The 27640-nt window shown below is 39.4% G+C and overlaps 1 protein-coding gene across 2 annotated transcripts in view; it reads right to left on the reverse strand.

Moving 5' to 3' along the window:
* Nucleotides 1-27640, reverse strand: part of NKAIN3 (sodium/potassium transporting ATPase interacting 3) — a 367883-nt gene that overhangs the window by 71174 nt on the left and 269069 nt on the right. For both annotated transcript variants that reach the window (XM_055800856.1, XM_055800855.1), the window contains exon 4: nucleotides 18936-19133. In XM_055800856.1, coding sequence (XP_055656831.1) covers nucleotides 18936-19133 — 198 coding nt within the window. The remainder of the gene's footprint in view (nucleotides 1-18935; nucleotides 19134-27640) is intronic.

Below are 27640 nucleotides of genomic sequence, written 5' to 3' on the forward strand. Positions count from 1 at the left end.
AATATTAAATCTGAACCAAGAGTGGCCTTGTTCATGCGATAGTATCGGAAACCAAATGAATTGTGCACTTCAGGAACAGGGTGACTTTGCAGACCACAAGGCCCCCCGAGGTGGCAGTTAGCATTCTTAAAGCCATTGTACCTGTAAAAATCCAACCAATAAAGTCTAATTTGATTCTTCTGGTTTTGTTTTTGGTGTTTCTTTTTAAAAAAAAAAAAAATAAAATTGTCCCATTCCTTTCTACTAGGATTACTGCTCAGCCTGAACTACTCATTTAAAAACTACTAATGCACAGAGCCCAGCTAATCTCGTTTCAGGTCAAAGTGCAAAGCAGCTCCTACCTTATATCCTCTTCAACCCCAACATATGCTGCATATACTGGCTTTGAGAATTAGGTGGTCATAGACTAGTTAATTCTGAATTACACCCCAAAATACTGCCTATGAGTAGCTGTCTAGAGTGCGCATATGTGATGCAGAGCCATGCTGTTAGATGTATTAAGTAGTAACCAAAATATGAAGTCTTACTTTGAACTAACATGGTGCACATTATAAAATCTCCACATGCTGGAAGAAAGAGTAAATCCTCTGTGGTTTACTCATAAATATTTAAAGGATTAGGCAGTCCATTGTGTAGTGAATAACCAAATGCATTCTGATGTAAACCAGCCCAGCTCCTGTGTTTATATAGTCTGTCTGACAGGACACAATTACAAAACACGTTTTTCTTTTTTAAATTTGTGCTTGAGCTTCTTGAAGCACCTAGAATTTGAGCTTGGCAATATAGAACTGTAATTGTGCAGGGACACGGCATCTTACAGATTAGAAGTACATGTATTCTTCAAGGGCAAAACTATACACTATATCATTTATATGCACATAAATGTATTCTGTAAGGACAAATCAATATATTATATACGTACATCCTGTATTTTTGGTCCTGGTAGAGAACTCTATCACCAAGTAGAGCAAACCCTCAAAACCAACTTAACACTACAGATTCAAGAAAGGAATACTGCACTTGCTTGTTATTACTCTATGTTCAAAATGAGCATGGCTCAGGTGTAGGATGTAAATTTCAATTTAACATATCACGAATGGGGTAATTGCAAGGTCTGCTATTTCTGACAGGTGTGAACAGTCAGGCTCAGCCCTAAATGTGTCTTGTCTTTTTGTATTTATTCTGGCTGTTCCCCACTATTCAGTCTATTTGATGTTGAAAGTTCTCTTTTATCAGAAAATCATAATCTGAGCCAGAGACTGAAATGCTGATTTCAGTGACAAATTAGAAACTGAAAAATAAGACATGAAAGGAGTGGGAAATGGAGTCTGTATTGTGCAGATGCACTTCCACTCTCAAGAGCCTCTGTTTCCTGAAATGAAAGGAATTCTGACAAAAAAAAAAAGGGTTTAATTCACCATGGAAATGTGCTAAACTCTTCAAGGCAAAGTCTTTGCATATGCTAAAGGCACAGATGATGTTCCATGTAAAGTATTACTTTTATCATTATTGTTTTGAATATGTTGGATCATAAGAATGGATGCGCTCCAACTGCCACTTCAAAGCTGTACAGATAATCCCACATCCCACTTGCTTTGTTTGCATTTTTAATTTTGCCCAAGTGAAAGCAAAATCAAAGCTCATACTTTATTCTCTGAAAAACTTCTGTACAACCTTCTTCAAAAGTCCAGCTTGTCTGCACCAGAGTAAGTTACAAAGTTCCGAACTCATTTGAGGCTATTTCTATTTACTGTGTTGTTTGCCTTATTTTACATGATAAAGTGCTTTAATTTCTCACTGGATGGAAGTCATCAATCTCCACCATGCTCAAAAATTCTTCCTCTGTAGATCAGGGAGTTCCTAATCTATAGAGCAGGTGTTGATGTTGAAACAGGAGCAGCCAGAGAAACGTAATTATTTCTGATGCATGTGACAGTCATTGTCACTCAGCCTGCAATGCAGATGTTGACGAAAGCAAGGTCTGACTCCCAGCTGCAGGACATTTTTGCCTGTTCTGGTCCCTAAGCCTGAAAAATGGGGCTGAGAGCAGGCAGTCTGTCCTGTTTCCTTATCACCTGGCTGCAGGCTTCCTTAGCTGGTATGGTGTCTGGGGTGGCTTGCTCAAAGGAGGAGAGAAACAGCCGGAACTACAACATTCCTTCATTTACTGGTAAAACTTTCCTGAGTGACCTGGAGCAGAAAATTCTGGTGCTTCTTCATCTGCCAGCTCTCTCCATTTCATTTTTGAAGTCTTTGAATCTCTGTTCAGGCCCTAATGGAGACCCCAAAAGATACAGTCCCCATGTTGACATCTACTGCTGAGACTTCTCCCTGCCCCCAGAAAGAGGTCAAGACTATTAATATGAAAGCAAAACAGGTGGTTTGGAAGGGTTTATAGATCAAGTGCTTTTCAAGGTCATTTCTGTTCGAAGCATTTCAAACACAAAAATAAATGCAAGTTAGGAGAGCTTTAAGTGGATAAAGCCTTTTTCTAGATGACATTACTTCCTCAGATGGCTTGATACACTGTGGCCGGTAGTTAGAAATAAATATATCACAGTGATACTCCCTTTGGTCTTTCATGAAATCAGGCACCCTGTACAGCAAATGTGTGGATGCATCCTTCTCTCCAGAGGGAATACACCCTCCATTCCATCTGTAAAACCCTAAAAAGGAATGAGCATCTAGAAACAAGCTATTTATTGTAATGAGTGCCCTAGGTTCAATAATGCTGCTAGGAAATATGTGAAAGTCCTGGAAACTGCAAGGTCTAGGCAATCTGCTTTTTATTCATTGTTTCCTATATAAATTCTTTATCAATGAGCACCTAGGGACTTATTTTTCACTTGCATCAGCTTTATAACTGTATACTTCCATTTATTTCACCGGAATTATTTCTGGTGAAAAAGGTGATGTGTTTTAGCGGTGTTAGTTTACAATATTTTAATAAAAATGAATGACTTCCCTAGGAAGCAGAAAAATCCCTAATCAGCTATTTTCAAGCAGCATCTCTAGACTGAAACTAACAGACCAAAGGAGAAAACACCAGTGGCTATAAAATATACTTTGCTTGGAGGTATGAGAATCTGCAAATCTAACATCATGAAAAAACAAGCACCTGGAGATTTCAATGTTATTTATGCTTTTTGTCTACAGACTTCCCATGGAGTCCCATCCCCATTGTCTGGGGACAAAATCCACAAATCAGTAAAGTAAGAATTTCCAAGAGGCTTGAAACTGAAAGCAAACACCCGACCCTTTCAGGGACTCTATTAGAAGAGTAAATTGGCCACCCCCCGATGTTTGCTATAGTTGCTGAAGAGTGTGTTTGTATGAAATAACTGACATGGTATCATGCAGTCACATTCCTGTGAAACTGAGTATATTTCCTCAGGAATTCCTGGAGGTGAAGCACGAATTCTAGCTAATGTGGGGTTGTGTGTAATCTCATATCTGGCCAATGCAGCCTTCCCTGTAGCAATGAAAACTGGACAGGCAGTGTGGAAAACAGGGGAACGGGGGAAAAAAAGGCCAAAATAGTCACCATTTTTTTAACTGCATCAGGCACAAACACCATGGAAATGTCCCATTTGTGACGGTGAATCATGAAAAACCTAAGCAAAGAGACTCCACAGCACTGTTGCTTCCACGGGCTACACGGCAGGAGTAAATAAAATGGGCCAAGGCACGATGCCAGCTGCCCCAGGGTACGTGGTGTGGCTGGCATGGCTCGCACCGTGGCACCTATGTCCTCCCCATCTCTCTTCCTGCACAGCCCAAATGGAGTGGGTTCATCCACCCTGACTCTTGGGCATAGCCCCTGACCTGCACTGTGCCCACATTGGTGGTCAGCACGGCCAAACCCATGATGTTAACGTTCACACATGACGGGTCATAAAGGATGATGCTCAAACTCATTTTCTGGCCCTGTTTGGTTCATTGGTCTAGGTGGGGCTACTGAAATTCTGCAATGCACACCTAGTACGTTGGCAACATGAGGACATCCTGCTAATAACTATGACCAATACAGAAAGCAGAGCATTGGAGGGGAATGGTGAACCAGTCCTTTTATGACTTTCACACTCTATTTTAGCTCACTGTGGAAAAACGAGCAGATTAAAAATATCCTGAAGTCTTTTGTGCTTTTTCCTTGGAGTCTAATTACTTGGATCATATTGTAGTTAGGTAAGATTGCTAGGGGGAATTATATTACTGTTAATATTAATTATATATCATACGATAATATTAAGACTATTACCCATTATACTGTATCAATATAATTTTATATCAGTATTCTAGCTTGCATTAGAAAATTTCTGAGGTTAGAAAAAGCAGACAAACTCTGGTACAACATGCACTGATTAAGATCCCATCTTTATGTCATTTATGTAGGTTTTGCCCAAGAAAATAATGGGAAAATTTCTCAAGGAAGTCACTAAATTTAGCAATAATATCTACTCAGATTTCCAGCCTGTCCTAGATTGTATATTGATAAATGATTGTATCGTATCACTTGTTAAAGCTTGGTAGCATGAGGCAGATAGGGTTTGCATTCTCAGCGAACACCACAGTGGCACAGCTATCAACACTTCCATTATTGAAGACTGAAATGTGTTTAAATGAGGCTGGGGTTTGGGTCCACAAATGAATTAAACATGGCTTCCAGCACTTTCTAAAAACAACAAATGGAGCACAAACAATTTTCTTTTATAGTTAGGTTTTGGTCAAAAATCACTTTGAAGGTTTGTTTTCTGCTCACATGGACACGAGACTTAGTGCCTTCCAGAACACAGGGGGAGCTTCAAATGTCTGCTGAATCTGGCTGATACCCATGTCTATGTAGTTTATTCAGATATATCTTATTTTCATTTACAGTAGATTTGTTTGACTTAGTTTTGGATAAAAGTAAAAATAAAACAATTTATCATAGACTGTCATTCTTACAAGTTTTCAAGTAATTTTAACAAAAACCCCCAAATATTGATTAAAACCACAGAAACGCAGAGAAATCAAAAAACTTAAAACCTTCAAATATTATTTAAAATCTCCCCTTCCCACAAAAAGAACTGTCAATACTGCCAAGAAACATTAATAAAGTTGTCCCCAGGCAGTTAATATTGATCCTACGTTGCTATTCTCCTGTACAAGAACTGTTGCTGATAGAAACAAGGTTAGGGGGCTGGTTTCAAAATCATCCTTAGGTCTTGTGGATGTAAGGAACTGAGCATTAAACAGTGCCTGTAAATCCTGCCATGTGGATAGAAAAGGTATTTTTAACCTATGAAGGGGTAAAACATTAATAAAATCTTTGCCTGTTATTGTAATATTTAAGCATGAACTGGGTTTTTGTATCATATTAAGACTGGCTTATTTTTCACTGTATCTTTTTGTATGTCTTTTTTAGTAGTGTTAGCAATACAAACTGACAAAACATTTGATATGTAAGATATTAAGGAAGAGTTTCAATTTAAAACACAAAAATGCTGTATTTCTTTCCCTTAGGTTTGACTGGGAGAGAGTGAAGAGGTGAGCCTTAATGCAGCAGGTCAAGCCGCCCACATTGAACACACACACCGCTGTGTGGCATGTGACATGCCGGTGGCAAGCCTCCGGACAGTGGCATGTCCCTGCCCTATCACCTGCCTAGTCTAGAGGGGCCCTGGGGAGAGACGGGTGAATGACTATGGGGCATGACACATGCATAGTCCCAGATGTTGTTCTGCATTTTGGGTGTGAAAGGGATCTTCAGAGGATGTCTACGATGTCTAGAGGGGAGCTGAAGTAAATTAATTTAGTAAACCTGTGTTTTCTTTTTTTTCCTTAAAAAAAAAAAAATCCCTTTCTTTATTTGAAATTTGAAGGCACAGCATTACAGTTGCTTTCTAAAGCAAGTTAGGTGAAATGGTCTGGGGTAGCTGTTCTTGCTAATAAAGTCTATGCCAGACTTTTTACAGATGAGCAAGATAAAACACAGACGAAAGAAGGTAGAAATGAACAGCAGAGCCAGAAAATATAGCTCCTCTTTCTAGCATGTACTGTTACGTGTGAGGTCATTGGTGGGAAATCCTAGTATGGCATAGCTTCCCGTAACTCACTCCCACTCCTGGTCATTTGTATCCATAACAAAATATTTAGAAATTGATTTCAGCTGCCTAAAGCAATGACAAAGTCATGGCAGTGAAGGAACAGATGCCTTTTTTATAGTTAAGGCAGGTCTCACTGCACAAGTGTTAGAGAAAATAAGGAAATAAAGTGGAGAAATAAAAGAAATGTAAAGCTTGCAGTCCAGTTGTGTTCTAGATTCAGAAAAAGCTACTGCTCCTCTGTGGGCTGGTTTAGGGGGAGCACCTTCATGTGGTGTTACTGGTGAAATCATGGTCCCAGGAAGAGGAAAGGGAGAGGGAATAGTGAAACATTTGGGTCAAGCAGTTCATTCCTGCTTGCCTGAGTGAAAAAAACACTATCAGGGGAGGGGGAACTTGGCAATCCTTGGCTGTTAGTGATGAGAGCTACCAGGAAGACCAAACTTGTAAGAAAAGCCTACAGGTACTGGTGAGAGTATTTCAAATACCCACCATGCAGGATTCAACTCTTGAAGACTTTCTGGAAATCAGTGTATTATTTGAATAAAACACTCAAACTATCTGGTATGTGACCAGAATGTAGCTTTAGTTTTCTATGTTGATCTTAGCATTTCAACTGTTTATTTGAATCCGTATACATTTATGTGTATTAATATATCAGGTGCATTTTAAGTTAATAAACAAGATAAATATAACTTAGACTAATCACAAATAAAAATGGAAATTATCATGTTATCTTAAAAGGCTGTTTGATTATCTACCACTTTTTACTGTCATTCAAAATGATTATCAATTAATTTACATTGCAGGAATTTACATGTGAGGTAATGGCAAGTTAAGCGAGAAAAGTTCCACATCACTAGGAATGATTTCTTGAAAAATCTTTATCTATACCATAGATTCAGAGATCTAGTAGATGTCTTTTGCAACACCTGATATATTCGATTGTTATTTTGATTCACACTAACATCAGAATTATGGAACACCACCATTATTCATTATTGTTGTCCTTCCACATGGGCAATTGTTTCAACTGAACCCTTCTACATATTATACAATGGTGAAAAGAAATGAAATTTGCTTTTCAGGATTGTACCTTAGGGTGATTTTGTTCTCTCAGAATAGTTACTGATACCAGAGAAAAACTTACATTCTGAAAGTAATTCATATCATTCTCCCTTTCAAGACTTTTAGCAATTTACCTGTTCAAATCATAATCAAACCACAGAAAAGAAATGCCTCAAGCACCCATTTCACTCAATCTTTAACTATTCTGAACTTTCAGAGAACATAACAATCCTTATATATACTTATTCCTAGCCACAGCCTCAACCCCTGCCCTCACCCATGTTTGTCGGTTTTCTTTCCATGATATGAGACTCATTTCTTTTGTCCTATGAAAGTGTATTAAAAGTGCTTACTCCCTTAGGCAAGCCTATCATGCACTGAAAAAACAAACTGAAACTGAAAAAAAAGCAAATTCATCAGGCAACTCTATGTAAATTACTACTGTGATACTATAAGGCATCACTTCTTAGGTACTTAGCAACATACATCTTGACTGTACTGACATATACACTTTTTATTAGTCTCCCTTGTTATATGGCAGTGTCACCCAAACTCTCCTCTCTGCTACCTGTGTGGCCTTTGTGGACTATAATCCCCCTTCGTTCCTCCTCCACGCACCTACACACACCCCTGCTCTGTGAATGCAGCGTTGCGGCAGCCAGCTCTGCTTGCAGGCACTGGGGCAGCAGTACGACGACTCTGGCGCCACTACTACAGTTCGGTGCCTTTTCCTGCCCACCGTGGCAGAGGAGTTTGTATGAACTGGGCTGTTTCCAGGCCCAGCACCCCATACGGGAGAGCCCATAGGAGCCAAGGGGATTAGTAGCCAAGGATGGAACAGCTTCATGAGTCCACTGTGCACTGTTTCCAAACCTGCCACTGCAGTTGGGTGCTGAGGAAGCACATCCCATGCTGGACACTGCACCTGCTGGTGGGATTCCCTGCTCCGCTTTGCAGAAATATAAAGGAAACAGTTAAAATAAGTTTTTCAACAGTTTCCACAATAGTAGGTAGTGAACAAAGAACAGCCAAAAGACATGCAGATGTATTACAGAATTTGGGCCAGAAGTGTTAGCTATAAAAGCTAGGAAGGCAGCATTTATAGAACACAGGCCTTTTAAAACCTACTCTGAATCACAATCTTCCTAAATCAAAATATGTTTTCCCAGTAAACCTTGTCTGTCTTTCTGTGAGCTGTTCCGAGAGGAGCACATACACACATTGACTTTCTTCCTCAGTGAAAACTATCATTCTCACAAAGCTTGAGGAGTATGAGCTGTTTCCCTGCTTGTTTAGTGAAATCCCTGCTCTGGTTTCTCATCTTTCCCTAGGACAAAGCAGAGAGCGTTGCAAATCGTCAGGGACCACAGTCAAGAGAAAAGAAGAATTCTTTCTGCAGTCAGGTCACATTCAAGCAACAAATTTTAATGGAAGAGCTAGGCTGTGAATTCAGTGCATGATTAGAAGAAAAATGTCCTGTCAGTGGAAGCTCACACAGAGATGGGTTTTAATCAGTGAATATTTTTCCCCTGTATAAGAAAGTCTGGTCACATGGTTATCAACTATGATATGCAGAAGGAATCATCCTGATGAGTATGAGTGAGCACAGATCTATCGCTGTTAGGATCAGTGAGGCTGTAGTGTGAGGTTTGCCCGTGTGCTTTACACCACTACATATGCAGATGCAGACTAAGGAATCGGACCCTCTTAGTAAAATACCTTTTCATTACTTAAAGCACATCCACATGTAAAAATCAATTAGAGTTGTGTTTTCCAGAAACAAAAAAAGAACCAACAAAGTCAAGCCTATTCAGCCAGAGCTGTCAATCACCATGCAAACACTCGGCCTAGAGAAGGAGTTCATTTCCTTGCTTGGTTTATCAACTTTGCTACTGGAGCAGACCTGATGCAGCACGCTGCTGGAGATGGAGCAGAGCTGTTTGCACTCAAATGCAGCTTGGCAGAAGGGTATGAATTTTATTCCACCTTCCAAGGCACCTATCATGCACTGATTGCCACAGAGGTTGCTGAAACCTCGGCAGTGTCCAGAAAGGCATGAAGACAAATATCCTCGGGAGCACCATGCTTTGGCTTTATGAGTTTCCAGCATCTTTAGTGTCTCAGCAGCCCATCAGTTAACGGCCTCAGACAATACAGTCAATAAAATATCCCTACGGAAGGGAAGGAGATACTGCTTCAATTTTTCTAAATGAAAAATGTTACATTTCCTTGATCTCTAAAATAAAGTTTAAATTGCTAATCTGTGGTACACTTTCCACTTTCTCTTATAATTTCCAAATTCCTAGTGCAACATTCAGCATTCTGCTCAGTTCTAAAAATAGCATGTAGGCATACAAGTTTGCTGAGACACTTTAACATGTCTTTACCTCTTCTACCACCTCCCCTCCTTATTTGCAGAGAACCTTGCCTTGTGTTGGAATCAGTGACCACCCAGTTTGCTGTGCAGCGGGCCACTGCAGTTCCTTGTTCAGCTGCAGTTCAGGTTAACTTGAAAATACTGGAAATGGATCGCAAGGAAATTATCTAATTGAGAATCACAGTAACTACATTGCAGACTACAGGCAGGCACTGCTTCTGCCACGGGGGAGGTAATTTTGGGCAAAAGTTGAAGGAGAAAAAAATTTGATATTTTCCAAATCTTCCATTTATCTCTAGTGCTTCTCCATAATTCTTATTGAAATATCAATGAACTAAAAATAAATAAATAAATAAGCAACCAACTTTTATTTTTACTCTAAATATTTTTCATGTAAATAAAAATATCTCATAATATCTGCACATAATTTCATTGAAATTTTTGTACAATATTGAAAAAATGTCATAGTAATTTTCATGTAAAATGGAAAAAATCTATATCAGGTACTACAAAATGTCTAGAATGATTTAGTTCTCATATCGATTTGTTGACAAGGTGAACATACTACCATATTGCTAATGCTTAAATTGCTGTCCACTATGCCCTCACCTTTAGCCAGCTCTGCTGCAGGAGTTGCCTAACTCTTTTTCACAAATCCATATCGTAACAGTTAATGAATAAATGAGCATGCAAACAACTATATCAGTGGTTTCAATTTTTTTCAAATAAGCTGCTTGAAAAAGGAGACGTCCCTGGAAAGGACAACTGAGATGGAGAAAACACTTATTTTTTTTGATTCTGTCTCAGAGTTGCTTTATTGACCCAGACTGGTAATTAGACAAACATACTTGTGTATTTTACTACCTACACGCTACCATGAATAATGAGGTCTAACTAAATCTAATGGAAAAAGGACAAGAACTGGAATGCAGGTGCATATACAGTCTCTCACTAATTTTGTTTCTCTTGGTTATATTTTTTTAACACTGAAGGCTTGATATTGGGAAAGGTGAAAAGGGCTGTATGCATCCCTGATCCAACGCTAAACACTGGAGGAACACAGGCACAGAGTATGATAAAAATACGAGACAACTACTATAAAATATTGGGAGTAATGTCAAAAGGCACAGGCTTGCACAAGCTTCTGTAGCCTCTCTGCAGTCTGTTCCAGAGACCAACAACTCCTCTGTAACATTGCTCAGGCTGAAAAAAATCTGATTTTCAATAATCTTGTGATCACTCCACACTTACTAAAGAATCTGTGAGAAGCCACCAGCCTACCTTAACTGACTATTCACACGGCTAGGAGAAAGTGTTCCTGGCTATTATTGTTGTGAGGATGATGATGAAGAACAGGCATGTCTTTCATACCCTCTTTTGGAGTAATGTTGCAGTTCAGCTCTGCAGACAATGCAGATTTAATTTTCCATGCCACTTGTGCAATTGTTTATTATGAAAATAAGATATGTTAACAGTTTCCTAATCAAAAAAGTTGAAAAAGTTGCAAGCAAAATTTCAAGAAAAGATGTAATACCTTCAGGACAACTATATTTTACCATTCCCATGGACCTTAACACTAAATAACCTCATGTTTTTCTGTCACATGCTGATGTTGACTGGCTTTCTTAATCAATCACATGTCACTCAAGGAAATGGAAAGAGAGAACTGGTGTCAGCACCTACAGGGATTTTCTTTGGAGAACAACATACATGATAGTCCCCCTAGCATCCTTTTCTGTCCAATTATAAAAATAACAGGGCCATAACTAATGGGAAAAAAGGGGCTGCTGCAGTGCCCTGGAGGAACCACATTATATATTGATATCATTAGCTCTTCTGTGACATTTAAATGAATACGAACCGAACTGCAGCTCTGGCTGCCTGAAGGGAGGGGCAAAAGCTGCTTTGCAACCTCTTTCAGAGCAACTCTTGTAGATTTTCAAATGGCATAGAGAAGGCAATATTAACACTGGGGATAGAAGAAGAGCCATCCAATTAACCCAAAAAGGATTCAAGCTTGTGGCTCAGTCGTAAAAGCTTGGTCAATGAACCGAAATTCATTAAAGCCACTCCACCACTGCCCCTGATCTTGGTCTCTCTATAGCTCAATAGCTACAATGTTTCCCTTGATTAATTATTTACATGAGACTCATAACCTCCACTTTAATGTCTGTTGTGCTAAATATGGTTTTAATTAGATTCTATTTTTCTCTATTGAAAAAAGTATTTGTCTACCAAATGTCATAATTCATTTTCATATTAAATGATCAAAATTTGGCAGATTCTTTGAAGACAGCAAGACAGAAATAATTCACAAAGTGAGGAAATTGCATGGGGTCAGTATGAGGCACTGACTGGTGACAGATATTTGGAAATGTAATCAGATCACATTGTTTACCATTTCCCTATGGAAGTGATGGTGTATGTTCTGGGGAGAAGAACACACATTTAGGTCGCTAAAGAACTGTGAGAAAAAAGTAAGAGGAATTAATTCCTCAAAAACAAGAGGAAGCAATGTTCTTTATGACAAGCATGACTGTATTATGATGAATCATCACAATAATAATGAAAATTCAAAATATTTGAAATCATTCTACCTAGTTAATTAAAACAGGAGAATCTGCAAATGCAAGGATGACAACTCCAAGCACATTAACAATTACATTTTTAGAAGTGTTCAGCATCAATTTACATCAATAATTATGATTTTTTTTGGACAGGTAAGTACTATTTTTACAGAAAATGTGGTAAGAACTAGAAATATCATTAAGGTGGGTTTTTTTGGCATATCATAACTCATAAAGCTCAAGAAGGGGAAGTGCAAAATCCTGCAATCGCATGCACTGAAATACGCTAAGGGCTACCCAGTTGGAAAGCAGCTCGGCAGAAAAAGACTTGGGGGTCGTGGTGAACATCAGGTTGAACGTGAGTCAGCAATGTGCCCTTGCCTCAAAGGCGATGAATGGTGTACTGGACTGCATCAGGCAAAGTATTGCCAGCAGATCAAGGGAGGTGATCCTTCCCCTTTCAGCACCGGTGAGGCCACACCTTGAGCACCGGGTCCAGTTCTGGGCTCTCCAGTACAAGAAGTACGTGGGCATACTGGACAGAGTCCAAAGAAAAGCCACCAAGGCGATGAAGGGCCTGGAGCACCTCTCTCCTATGAGGAAACGCTGAGAGAGATGGGACTGTCTAGCCTAGAAAAGAGAAGGCTCAGGGGGATCTTAATTAACATCTATATAAACACCTGAAGCTAGTTGCAAACAGGACAGAGCCAGGCTCTTGTCAGTGGTTCCCAGTGACAGGAGCAGAAGCAATGGGCCCAAACTGAAACACGTGTTTCCTCTGAACATCAGAAAACATGTTTTCACTGTGACAGTTATCAAGCCCTGGCAAAGGTTATCCGGGGGGTTGTGGAGTCTCCCTCTTGGAGATATTCAAAAGCTGTTTAGATACAGTCCTGGGCAACCTGCTCTAGGTGGCCCTGCTCGACTGGGGGGTTGGACCACATGACCTCCATAGATTCCTTCCAACCTCAACTATTCAGCATGATTCTGTAACACAGAGTGCAATTTTTCTACCAGTGGTAGACGTGTCACGGAACATCCCGACACTGTATTACAAGCTGCTTTAGAATTCTGTCGCCTCTTGGAGGAAAGCACACAACATCTATAAATTCAGGAATCGAAAGGTGCACTGGGAAGACATCTTCTCAGGGCACATACTTTAGCAGATATGTTTTATATGCTCTTCTTGTCTAACCCAAATCCTGGAAGACAGTGACATGACACAAACATGTGGTTTTGTCATCTCTTGCATGCAGAATCATGGTTAGATATACCCAGCTATGAAGCCCTTCTCTAACCACTATACGGTGATGCAAGCTGCCTCAGCACTGTCACGCTGCTATATCCATACTGGAAGCATTCCTGTACCAGAGCGAACACATGCTCCAGACCAAGGCAACCAATACTGAATGAAGATCAACTTCTTTATCTTCAAACTCTTTAATGGTTTTGGCCCCAATGGTCTCTACGGCACCAGAGAAAGAATTTCAGACTAAACCAAGCTCAGCAGCTACTATTGATAACATCTTCACCATAAGACAAACCTTTCTTGACAGTCAGAATGAGGCCAAATATAAATTAAATTAATTACCACAATAAACAAGGAACATCTCAATCCTTGTAGATTTGTACCCAAAGTTCTGTTTTCTGTCTTCACATCAAGAGGGCACACGTCCAAGAGTGAAAGAACACTCAGAAACAGCACAGAAACTCAATCCTTATCCAGACAAAGTCTCAGCTCCATGTCCCATTTTTCAGCTGGGGAGAAGACGGTAGAACTATGGACACAAGACAGGTGTATGTTGCTTAATGCAAGGTTGGAGGTGTTCACACATTCCCTCATTAGGATGGTAGAAGAGCTTAATAGGACAGAATGTTCCTGAATGGAAATTCAACACCATCTCAATAAATGTCATAAATGTCACTGTAATCACCAGATGTCACATGAAAACATACCTTTCTCTACCATGTCAAAAAGGTAGGGGATAAATTTCTCTGGCAGAGATTTAAAAAATAAAATGTTCTTTACACCCCTGTGGGTAAAGAGACCATCCCTGCCAGTTCCTGCCTCAGTCCACTGTGAGGAACGAATTGCAGCTAAACGTTTGCCCTCAATGGCTGCATCAATAGGAGGGAATTCCTGCAGACCTGGGAGCATTCCTGGCACGGGCATGCCATCACCCATGCCATTGCATATGTTGCATATGCATCAGGTTGGCCTGCTCTAGCCACTGCTCTCCCCACACAGTTCCCAGGCACAGTTTTGGTCAGGAGAACAATCCCAGGGATTATTCCTGCTGGGTGGCTTGAACGCACCAGCCTGTTTTGGAGGCTGAGACAATCAGCAGAGATGTGAGTTGTTCTGAGCCAGCTGGCCACAGGACGCAGCTGCCTTGGCACTTTTAATTTATGTATATAGATGCAGTCTCTCTTGCAGGAGAATCGTTTGGACTCAAAGTGACCACAGTATCCAACTCCCAATTTGGCTGCCAGGAGTGCTTTTTCTTACACTTGTGATATTACAACCTCATTGTGTTCTGTAGAAAGTAATATACTTTTCTATGTTTTGTGCTTGGTAGTGTTACTGATAAGCCGTTCCACGCTGATTAGTCCCCAGCTTTACCTTAGGCAGGTATGCTCACTGCTTATCACTCTGCTATGGAAAATATTCAATACTCTTAACCTCCCTACATCATGCCTGGCTTTACAGGGTAGCGAAAATGTGGTGACTCTCCAGTAAAAGTGTTTTTTTTTGTGAGTGATCCTCATCTGTAGGTCCAACAGTCACCTAGGGGTTACAATAATTGACACTTATGAGAGACAACAGACAGACCTTTATTAAGCAGTGCTTTTCTTCAAAATACCTGCATTTAGTCAGCATCAACATGCCAAACAGCATAAATGTTTTGCATGTTTTTAGGTTTAGGTTTTTTCCTTTCTTTCCCCCCACTCTTCCTTCAGAGGTCTAGATTTTAGTTACGGCTCTTCTGCACATTGCTAAGAATGGGTGGAAAGTTAACCTCACCTTATGCAATGCAGTGTTGTGAGAAGCAGTCTAGCTGTGTCAGCCTACCGCTCTGCCAAAATTAATTTGTTTTGCTATTTCAGCACTGATGAAGTTACACAGCTGCTAATTCCAGAGCTACCTCAGTGAGCCCTAGCTTGGGGGGGGTCTCTGCCTCACAATGTAGCTGTTGGACAAGCTTATTGTGACATTAGGCTCAGGGTCTGATAAAAAAATCTCTGCAACCACTTGGAGAACTTTTTAAAACTCAGGCAATTGAAGCCAGTGTTACCTGGCATCTAATACTCCCAGTGTGAATTCTCTATTTTCAAATAACAGAAAAGGCTCTATGAAGGGCCCTTCTCACGGTTGCTAAGCTGTCACCATTTTGACTGTAATATTAATTTGTTCTCCAAAAATTCGGTAAAGATGATCTGCCTTGCATTTTAAAATTAAAGGTGTTGTATGGAAGGATTTATTCATCAAAATAATATATACGGTGCCATACACATCAAATAAATGTAGATTTAAAATGCACAATTTAAATTTAAGTCTTCCTCACTGTTAATTGCATCCCATTCTCTCACATTTCTCTTGATTTTTCCCCAGTCTAAAGAAATTTTAACACCTTCAACTCCCAATCACTTCAATAGCTACCCAGAATCAGGATGAGATATGAAGTTGCTGTTCCACCCATAAAATATACTTTTTTTTTTTTTTTAGAAACAACTATAAAGCAAATACAATAAGAGCCTTAGTGTGTTAGAATTAAATAAATGATTGTCGAGCTTATTCCCTGAAGCAGGGTCTAATGTAGTCACAGCAGCAGCAGCATTCTGTGCATATAAAAAATTTTATACCAGTTAAAAAAAAAGATTTCAATAAAAAGTCGCCTTTCAAAAACAGCAAATGGCTGCTAGTGAGTTATGTATCGCGACAGGTATCCAATATTTACCCCTGGAGGGATTTCTTTTTATGGAGACTCTAACTCCCTACCAAATGGAAGTGCTCACCTTCCCAGTTGTGTGGACAAGGGTTAGCATGATAAAATGATTTGTTATGCCAATAAAGTTTTTGTTACACTGTAAAACGGTTTGTTACGCTACTACTGCTACATAAAAATGTTATGAAAATTAAGTAGGTTGTAACATCCAAAAAGGAATAGGCTACTTTTAGGACTAGCTACTAGGACAAGAAAAAAAGAAGGCTCTTCTGATCTACAATTCTTCAGTACTGTAAAAAAGACAACCTACACGAGCTTTTAAATAACAACTGAAATTGGTACCCCAATTAGGAAAGCAGTTATGCATCCAAAATGAATGGGAACTTCCTCAGGTCAACAGTACTCAGAAAATGAGAGGGAACTGCAACAAGTTTGATAATCTGGGCAGTAACTTCTCTCCTGTGTGACAGTAAATTAAACAATCCTAAATTACAAATCAGAATGGAAACTGAAGTGCAAGCTCACGATATGCTAACCATAAAGCACCACAGATGGAACAGCAAGATAGTAAGACCGAAGGAAAACCTTACTTTCCGTATGGGATTTTAACATTGCATATATCAGATCAAAGCAGATCTGAAACTGGCAACTGTTTAATTCACAGTCAAGCCTTACAAGTTCCTGGCACACTTTGAACTTGCAATGAATTGTATCCAGTATTTATTTACGATTGTTCCAGGCAATCAGTCACTCCGTAAGAAGGGGAAGGCCTGTCACATCTTACACTTTATAATTGTTACATAATTTTTATATTTTTCCTTTTTCGTATTTCTTTGAGCTTGCATGTATTTTATTTTATTATTCTAATATTTGTGTTCCTGTCATTTGGTTAATATTGACCAGAATATACTGTACTGATAAGTGCAGAAGGAAAAAGTTCTGATTTTAACAACCGGCTGTATTTTCATGGAACTCTAAGTTTGTTTCCGATCACAAAAATTCTAGAAGAATTTCTAACATGATATATTTTTTTCTTATAGAAGTAAGGAAGCATTGGAAATATTTATGGTTTTCTCCTTTTAAACCAACCACACTTCAGTTTTCCCTTGTACAGGCTCGCTGAAGCAGAATGACCAGAACTGCTTTGCGAGGGGAATTTGCTGCAAATGAAGAGCTCATGGGAGAAGCAACCTGCTTGGAGTATCAGGCCCCCACCAGAGTAAGGATGGTGCATCCAAATTAAGCTCTGCCAATGCAGTGGGCAAAATTCCTCTGCAAGGCTTTCACAGAAGTTTTATAGTGTATGTTGACATACACAGGACTGGGCCTCAAGTACTTTTGGCTTCACTGGAAACAATCCTGACTCAAAGTCTTTGCTACCTGACTGAAGGACAGGAGAAGGCTTGTGTAGGTGCTTGTGATGGCGTTTGTTCCTGCAAAGCTGACGGGCTAGGAGCAGACACATGGATCGTGTATGTGCATGTGATGTCGCCGGTGCACTGACCAAGTGCGGTAATTCAGACCTGCGTTGCCGAGTGCGAGTTCATTAATCATTGATGTAAGATACAAGTTCATCAAATTTTGATTAAAAGCAGTGGCAAGGAGAAAGCTCTCAGCATCTTACATCAGGCATTTAGTAATGCCAACAAATTATCTGGAACTTTTAGACTGCTTTGTTCTAGAGAGCTGGACAGGATGATAGGTGTAACTACACACACTGTTCTTTTTTTCTTTCAAAAGAAAAATGTCCTTAACTTGAAAAAATATAAACATTAAAATTTGAAAATAATTATTAACTAATGAGTGAGACTTATCCTACAGATCCCTTGTACTTTGCTCGTGGCAGTATTTACCGGTCAGTCAGTAAATCGGCACTGAATAGACTGGGAATATCCAGCCTTTCTGGTTGCTCAGACCAGGTAGCTCATCTGGCCAGTAGGCATGGACTGCAGACTGCATTTCTTCTCCCACTGTCTGACAAGCACTGGTGGCCATAGTTAGGACCATGATCCACAAGCATTTATGTTCTCAGAATAGATCTGGACATAGGCGATGTATCAGACCTACGTGCAGCCAGTTGGGTTAGGCTGGTTGCGAGGTAGTACACGCAGCTGTCTAGAGAAAGAACTACCACTTCTAGGAGATCACATGCAGCTCGCACTAAACAACCTTTTAATCGCAAGCAGAAGCAGCCATCAGATTGAGGAAAGTCTGTGGCCAAGACTGGGCTGTTGCTCCCAAAGCAAGTCATCCAGCCCCCATGCTTCCCTGTGCCGCAGACTTTTTATAATGACTTCCTGTATTTGCAGTTTTTGACTGGTACTGCAACTACAAAATGTGGATCATGGAGGTGGAGTATTCTGATAATGCAGAGTTCCAGGAAAGAACAAATAACATGGTTGAATGTAAATGACTACTTTAATTACTGATAGTTCTCTAACCTTTTTCAAGTGTTACAGCCATATCTCACTTTGGGAAGAAACTTAGCTATGTATCATGTAAAATACATTTACATACAGGGCTGAATAAATACCACCATTGATTGTGAACTTCAGAAGGGTTTACGCAAATTAATTTTTGACAAGTCTGCTCTCCTTTGCTGAACATGTCTCAATGAATGAGAGCCAAGAACTTGAGTTAATTTTCATCTGTCCCAGCAAAGACCAGGGTGGGGACTATGCCTCTACAGAGCATTACGAGATGTAAGGAAAGAAAAGAGCAGTGCACATTTTCATAATGCGAATGTAATTCTCTAATTCAAAATACAGTTTAAAATCTGTGCTGTCATCCATCAACTACAACACCCTCCTTTCAGGACAGAGACACCCCACAGCAGCAGGCTGCATGCGAAAGGACTGCCAGAACCTGAGTACAAAAACAAACGGCAACTTACGGAGAGGAGTATTTGGATAGCGCTGTGAATGACCTCTAGGTACTGGAAATCAATTATGCAGCCCGTCACGGAGACGTAGGAGTAATCCTCCAGGATGCCAGGGGCAGAAGGACGCACCACCCTTCGTATGCAGCCAGGCCCGTGCTCCCGCCACCAAGAGCGGTGCATTGAGATGTTAAAAGTCATGAGATCAGTTTCCTAGGAGAGAGGGAGGGGAAAATGTATGAAAACCTCTAACTTTATGTTATTTAAGGTAAAGCAAGGAAAATAATAGATGCTTTCAATTATTATAAGGAAAATGAAAGAAATAACTTGCCTTTCTCCTTACCCCAGTAATTTTAACATGAAAGTAGGCCATTAAAGCGGAGAAAGGAAATTGCAAACATTTATCGTTTATTTTGTAACTCCGCATAGGAGCTTCTATCTGGCAGAACTGCTGTACCAGGTACTGTACAAAACACTGCGCATAGCCTGTGTCTCCTTGGACTTACAGCCTGAAAAGCAATTTAGTTGTTCCTTGATTAGAATGTCTCTTAAGAATTAATTTTTTTAACAGGCAGCAGGAGACATTTTTACCCCATGGTACTGTAGACAATCTAAACCAAACTTCCACCATATTTATTTAAAACATTAACTATACATTATAGCTATTATTTAAGTGGGGCCACAGCCAGGCAGACTGCTCCAACTGCCAGAGATTCAAATGAAAACTTGTCTCCAGCCAAGCACCCTGCTCTCTTTTCTCCCCTGTGCCCCCGAACTCAGATTACAATCTTCTCAGTTTAGTGAAGAAATCTGCTTCTGTGAACTGATCTGGGTTTAAAATAAAAGCAATAACCTCTCTTCACTCTAGTCTTCTTCAGCCTCAACCACAGCTTGTCCCATCAGGTCTTAAGTCTCACCCTCACAGGTACCGGCCGCATTGTAACCCACACTGTATGTACAATGTCTGGGCATTCTCATAAACACCATCCCACTTCCACTTGGAGCAGTGAAAGTGGCGAACATGCTAATGTACTAAAAATTTTCTAACAGTTTACCTATGAGGTACAAAGAGGAAGATTCCTCTGATTTAACAATAGATTTAGGTCTTTATGTCATGCTTGAGTAAAATACACTGAAGTTGAATTGATGCCATTGAAATGCAAAATAACCTCTCCTTACTGGAGATAAATGAGAGTTATGTTGATACTTTAAATAATTAATTCAGATTTATGTTTCCATGTTTCCTATTCTCAGCTTCAAGGTAGCTGCAAAAAATGTGTGCAAGACTATCAGCTGGATGCTCACAAAACACCTGTGTTTCCATGCATGCCAGTTTGTGAAGACTGCCAAGACACTGGTTCGCCCTTTGCATCCCACTCCAAAAATCTGTCCTGTCAGTTTGTCTGTGGCTTTCACCCCGAATTAAAGGACATTCCATGCAGATTGCAGTTGTAGACAACTCTCATTGTCTTTCTCTGTTAACTGCCTTTATTCTGGCCACACCTGAAAATTAACAGGTGAATTAAAACCTGTCAGTCTCTCTTGCAGCTAGTTAGCAGCAAGAAATCTGCCTTTGTGATCTGCTGGTCTCCATAACTTTTACTCTTAAAATGCAGACTTGCTGGAACATTATTTACAGTTGATGATACATTTGCCTTTTAACTTTGCATGTTTCCTTGCTACTGGTTTAGAAAGTTTTCAGCTGCAATATGAAAATGACTTGTGAAATCAGAAGCTGACAGATAATTCAGTTTAATGAAAATACAATTATAAATATATGGTCATGGGAAACAGCCAAGGCTTTTTCTGTACAACAATGCCAGAGATTGCACAGTGTTATCAAGTGGTTTTAACAATTGCCAACTGTAAGAAACGCCATTTGTCAAGCAGCACACATATACCCACTCTCATCTACTCCAGTAACTCTTTGTGCAGTAGGAATATGGACTTGCCATGTGGGTCAGTGTTGTATCAAATATTGCAAGGTAATGCTTTGTTATCACAACTGTAGGAATAAAATGTGATGTCTGTGGGGCTGGTGTCACAGCTTTCTTTGCTCTCCATGTTTTTCTTCTCTATTTTTTTTTCTTTAAGTTTTAATTATTATGCCCTGTTTCAGTCTTTGTGCTTGACTAGTTCATAGCCAATAACACAGGAAAATGGTACATTTGCATAGGAAAACAGCTTGATAAATGTTGGCAACACATCTAAAATGTAAGAATTTGGCACGTCGTCAGTACAAACAGCCTCCTAAATAAAATCTTTCCTTTCTGGAATACTGATATGTTTGGTTCTTTGGGGGGATTAAAAAAATTGCTTGACTTGATGGTCATGTTTAGAGATGCCTAATTAGATGGTCATGTTCATATTTCAAGTCTGCTGGTGATGCAGTGAGAGAAGGAAACAGCAACAGTGTAGTTAAAATTCTTTGACTAAAAACAAAAGAGATGCCATCACAGCACTTGCTGCCTTTTTTTTTTTTTTATAAATCATTATTCAGAAATTATGGATAAAGGCTGTGAGAAGAGCTTTTCATAATTACTTTTCACTGTGTGTATTATGTTCTGAGTCCTCAAAGCAGGTAAAAGCGGATAATGATGGCCCAACAAAGATCAGTTTCAGAAATGCAAATAAAACCACCTGGTGCATTAGCTTGACCTCTAAAATACCACTTCACAAAATGGCAGCCAAAAGCTGTTTGAGCTGATAAATGTTAAGCTGCCAATCAATAAAAGAAATCCTGACAAAAATCAATCCTCTATTTTTTTATTTTTTTTTTCCCCAGTGGCTAAAGTACACTCTTGTCTATCTTCTTGGAGATTCTTAATCCACCAAGTGAGTCAAATGCGCCAGGCACTAAAGAATTAACCTGTATTTTAACATCATTTACAGAAATATAGAAAATCCAAAGAATCTTTGCCTGAGTGTACAGCTTTTAAACATCAATGAACTTCTGAGAATGTTTCAGTGTTTGTGAATTCGGCAATTGGAAACCCTGTGCATAATGGAAAAGCTGCTGCCCAAGCAGTTTGTTCTTAGTTGTATGTTTATTAAAGTTAAGAATTCTTCCAGAATGCACAAGCAGATGCTTGAAGTTTTTCAACAGATCATGTATTATTTTCCAAAGCCACAAGCAATCATTATACAAATGTGTATAAAATTAATATTCAGCAGGTGATGTAATGTAAACTGCATATTTTTATAAAAAATGCTGCTGCTTCATAGCAAGAGACTCAACTTCAGGCTCTTTACTGGAGCCATCAAGTAATCTCTTTAATGAATCCAGCGGGGATTCATTTAACAATTGAAATTTCCATCACGGATGGAAAACTGCTCTTTTGAGCTTCAGACTCATGACATATATCTTGGCTTTAACTCTGTACATCAGTGGATAAACTATACTTCCTCAGCTGGTAACCTATCAGACAGATGCCATAAATGAAGAGGGGGCAGGACACAGATAAAAGGACTTCCTGGAAAATCATGTGAGATTTAGGAAAGTGAGATGGGAAGGGAAATCCTATGCCCTACTCCTCCCTTTTTCAGACAACACTAAAGCAATACTTCAGTTTGTGGTAAGCAGTTTGCTCCCGAGTGTATGATCAGCCCAATAATCACACTTCTTACTGATGCAGAGTCCCACTTAACTGTCTACAGCTTTTTAAGCTTTTAAACTATGCATAGGATTTGTGTTGGCTCTCAGCTCAAGGATTAATTTTGATCATTATGGGAAATCATTCCATAATGTACCATGGCAGGTACTTTCTTTTAGGTGAGATGTAATCCCTTTAAGTCTCAGTAATACTAAGTGCTTGGAGATAATGTTTAATTTCATTATATCTGCTTAAATTCTACATTTGGTTTCAAGCGGACATTTTCTATTGGGCAGGGCTTTGATCAACCTGGTCTAGTCAAAGATGTCCCTGACCACAGCAGGATGGTTGTTCTAGATGATCTTCAAAGGTCCCTTCTGACCCAAACCAGTCCGTCATTTTATGATTCTATTTTTAGGTGGTGAATTTAGATAAATTTTAACAGATAATAGCATAACAAAGTTTATTTAAAAACTGAAGTGCAATAAGGATGATGTTCCTTTCATTTGTTTGTGTACACTTTATGTGCACTGCCTAACGACAACAGGAAAAAATTAATGCGAAATTAAGACTAACTAAAATCACCAGATGTAAAGAAAAAAAAGACGCTAAAACTCCAGGAAAAAACCAACACACCAAGATTGCCTTGTATAACAAACAAATATGCTGTGACATGACAACTATGCACTGTAGAAATATTTTTTCACTCTATGTTTCTGCTTTATGACATGCTATTTTATATTTCTTTCATTCTTTGTTAGTACTGAAAAATGCACTCTTAAGAAAACTATAAAAAGGACATGATTCTGTTAAGTGGGAATGAGGAGAAGCACTTTTTCGTCCACAAGACAGCAGTCAACATGAAATTTCTCAGAAAGGTGCAAGAGCACAAAGGCCTGGCAAAGCATAATGTTAGAGATCTTGACTTTATGGCTGCTTTTGTAGTACCTAGCCCTTTATAACACTTTTATTGATACATACTATACTTTTTATTATAAATAAACATTAATTAGGCTGACACAATAAATATTCCCATCCCATTTCCTAAGAGTAACAAGGATGCTATAGTTCTGACTTGCTACCCAGTTACTTTTATCACCAGTGAGGAGAAAAGATTTTCAAACACCTTGTCAACAGGTAATAAAAAATAATACGCATAATGCTAGGAAAAAACCCGTACATTTTCTTGTAATTCCCTATGCCCAATTAAACTGGTAGTTAAGATGCAATGGTGTTGGCATGGACAAGGGACACACACATTCCTTAGTATTTCATTTCAGTGAGACATTAATCCTCATTAGATACAAATGATGCATTTAAGCGTTAATGAAACCTGCTTTAATTGTAGAAGTACTCTGAAGCATGAGCATCAGCTGTTAGGCAAAGACCTCCATTGGCAGCATAACCTTAGTTTTCTACCCTGAAACCACAGGTTCTGATCCCGGCTTGCTCCACATGTGAGCAGTTACGCTCCATCTCCTCTCACTACCACTGAACAAACGGGCTTTGAAGGCCACGACAGATAATACTGAAGAAGTCCACTGGCAAATAGGGAAACTTGTGTGACTGGCTCCCATACTGTATTGTTTGGGATGATTGTTTTTGAATATTGATTACTGACTCTTTTTTTTTTTTCTTTTTTTTTTTTCCTGTTTGTCTTTAAACACTTAACTCAGTGTTACACAGATGGCTTTTACCTGCCCCATGAGCTAGAGACTGGAGACAGCCTACTTAATAATTGTGACGTCCTCCCAGGATGGAACAACGACCCATGCTGCTTCCAGGCAAACTCTCTAGGTTGAGGTGGCTGCTCAAAATATAACATAGTCAATATTGCATCCTCATCCCGAGCACGCTGGTGAAGAGATGACATGAAGAGCGTTCTTAAAATGAAGCTTATGTGTTGAGTTTATTGGGACTATTTAGCTGTCTGAACTGGCTGATAAACTGGACTTAGCAAATCCGTCTCATTGTTGTAGCAAACCCAATGCACACTAAACCAGAGGAACCATGTGATACATCTAAATTAATTACCACTTAAAGAGAAAATTCACAGTATCAAGATCTTCAGGCATAGACCATGAGGTCACCCTAGCATCACTGGCTGAGAGCGGTTAAGAGAGATAAAGAGGCAAAGTCACTTTTGGGTGGTGGGGCTAGAGATGTTCATGTTCCCACTCACTGAGACTGGAGGCTCACAGGCTGAGCAAATCCTGTAGCCATGACAGTGGACCATGACTAAAGGAAAAGATTTCCATATCATGCATAACTGCTGTTAGAAAGTTACACTGGTTTAACCTAATTTTTTCCCAGTCAATCCACACTAAATTTGTTAACCATTTGGTTACAGGACACCCCTCATCCTACCCACCCCACCGCAAAAAAAAACCCCACAACCAACCAGGTAGTCTTAGTTAGGCAGTACTGTCTTCTCCTTTTTTTAACTACTTTTACTCTCTGGGCTATAGAGAGTGTCGTCAGATTTTATTTTATTTTTTAAAAGTGATAAAAGAACTTTCGGAAATTTGTTTGAAAACCAGGCAGATGATCTACCCTAAATGATAAAAATAGATTCTTTGCGTTCTTTAATTTGCCACATGCTCAGGGATCCATTTCCTGCCTTGCAAAACAGGCAATTTAAAAATTATTCTATTTACTGAACTTATTACTAAAGTGATTTTTTTTTAGAAAGCCAGAAGGCAAGAAGTCAACAAGAGAAGCCCACTGCTGTCTTCTTCATGTAGTAATAGTATCAGTCACAAAACAAGTCAGAAGAACCAGCAAGGGGCTGTTTTCTGAACCATGTTGCCCTGAAACACGAGCTCTGATCTCTGGCAATATTCATGCCCAAATACCAGCTCCATGGCTTATGCTTTTTCCTTGGTCTCCCTCCCTTTTGTGGCAGTCTCTCTGTCCAAGAAACAGCCCAGAGAGGTTACACAGTATGGCAGAAATACGCTCCAAGCCCAAAGGAAAAAATGGCTTGAGAAAGGGTGATTGAATCAATATGAACCTTAGTCATCACTTACCATAGGAAGTTCAGCATGAGCACAGAAGTTCAACATGCGCATAAAGACTGTACAGAAAAGCTGTTGTGCTCCAGTGGAGTCCTTGACGAGATTAAGTCTAGCACTTAGTTTGAAAATTGCTCTCACCAGTTCCCTCTTATGATGCAGAGGTATGAGACAACACAGGTTTTGTCTTCAAGTTTTGAAGACTGGGAACGGGGTAAGGGTTTCTGTGAAATCAAGAGTTTATTCAGATTGGTGTGTCCCATACTCAAGACATACGTGATTTTGACTGAAAAGATGCATCAAGACAAGACTGAACAGTGAAGAACTAGACACATCATCGGCAGCTCATATATAGCCACAAGCAGAAATGCTGTAGGAAAACATCTCAGGGCAGAGAGTCAGGAAAGGTAAAAGAAAGCTTGAAGAAGTTTGGCTATAAAAAAAAAAAAAAAAAAAGCGGAAAAGTTCTAATTATGTAAAAGAAAGCTTGAAGAAGTTTTGCTATAAAAAAAAAAAAGTGGAAAAGTTCTAATTATGGGCCATAAAAAAAACTATGTCCCAAAGATTCATGGAACTATGAACATTTTGAAAGAGGAGTTTATAATGTAAACCAATTTGGGTCTCACCAAGAACATTTTAACCTATCATGTTTACTTTAATTTTTTGCTGTTGTTTTAGAACAAAATTGCTGAGATCCCTGTGGAGTTATACACACATTTGAAATACCACAAAATTAAAATTCACCACCAACATACCTTCCCTCAAAGATAAACTGCCTCAAACAGCTACAGAAAGCTCTTCCCACACTATTTTGTAGTATTTTATTTATTGATAGCAAAAGCAGAAAGGATCAGACTCATGTGCCTGAGTTCCTCACCACCGTATACAGCCTCTAAGCATTCCACAAATGAGAAAGTACGTATCTGTCGAGAAGACTCTTGCAGTGCTGATGGGGACTGGATTTCTGCACTTAAAATGGAAAGGTGTGGCCTGGCTTGATCGTGCTAAAACTATTCATTCTTCTTGTAGTTCTCCATCTTTTGTACCATGGACACCCTAACGTAACAAACCCTGTGAAACCGACTCTTCCTTGGGGGTTTTGTTCTACTGTTACTAGGAAATCATGCAAATAGGAGACACTGCGCCAAAAGCCCACATAATCCAGTATGAGGAACAGATGCAACGTAGCCTCTAGCCAAAACAGGATTCAACTTTGTTATTGTCGAAATAACTGTATTTTGTATACAGTGGTTGTGAACAAAGTATGGGGGTAAAGGTGTGATTAATAAAATGTTGCAATAATAGTACAGTTAATTTTATTAATTTCCTTCATTTCTGGTGGGTTCTGTGCTCTGTCTCTTTGTCCAAGTATAAGAATACCATAACATCTCTTGTTATACAAGAAGAGAAATGCTACGCTGGAGATAAATGCACCAAAGAGTGGGTCCTAAATTTAAGGGTCTGTACTAGACTCTAATGACATTAAAAAGCACTATAAAAAGACTTGAAAACTCACTTGAATGTTAGAATTTCTGACAAGAAAAATAACTCCCTCTCTTGAGAATAACCAGAATGTTCCTACCTGCATCCAGGAACACTTTTAAAGATTAATAGGCCAGTTTAAGCAACTGCTGTTACGCTCTCTGCTTTGCTTGCTCGAAGCAATGCAATTGCTCACAATATTGCCAACTCTTGTTGTTTTACGGCAAGCCTGGTTACATTCAGCATTTTTTGTTAAAGCCTCCATTCCCAGGGACATGAGATTACAATAAGAAGTTTGTCTTGTTACAAGAAAATGAGCTGAAGAGTAAAAGATTCAAAACCCATGAGCTCTACTGCTAGGCACTTCCAGTCTGTGCTATAACTTGCATTACTTGCTGCTTTTCTTAAAGCTGTGCTCCTGGAATCTAGATGGGAAGATCAACCATTCAGATCACGGCTATCCAGAGCACCATGTGCCATAGTATCCCATCTCAGATGATCATGGATCCACCAGGGTATAAGAAAGGACCAGTTGTTTTTTAACTGCTTGATCAAAGTGAATGACCCACGTGCACCCCAAAAATCTCAAAAGACAGTCATAGTGAATACCCAATTTTATTGATATTTAAAT

Source organism: Falco peregrinus, chromosome 3 (assembly GCF_023634155.1).
Source record: "Falco peregrinus isolate bFalPer1 chromosome 3, bFalPer1.pri, whole genome shotgun sequence".
In the NCBI taxonomy this organism is placed as follows: Eukaryota; Metazoa; Chordata; class Aves; order Falconiformes; family Falconidae; genus Falco; species Falco peregrinus.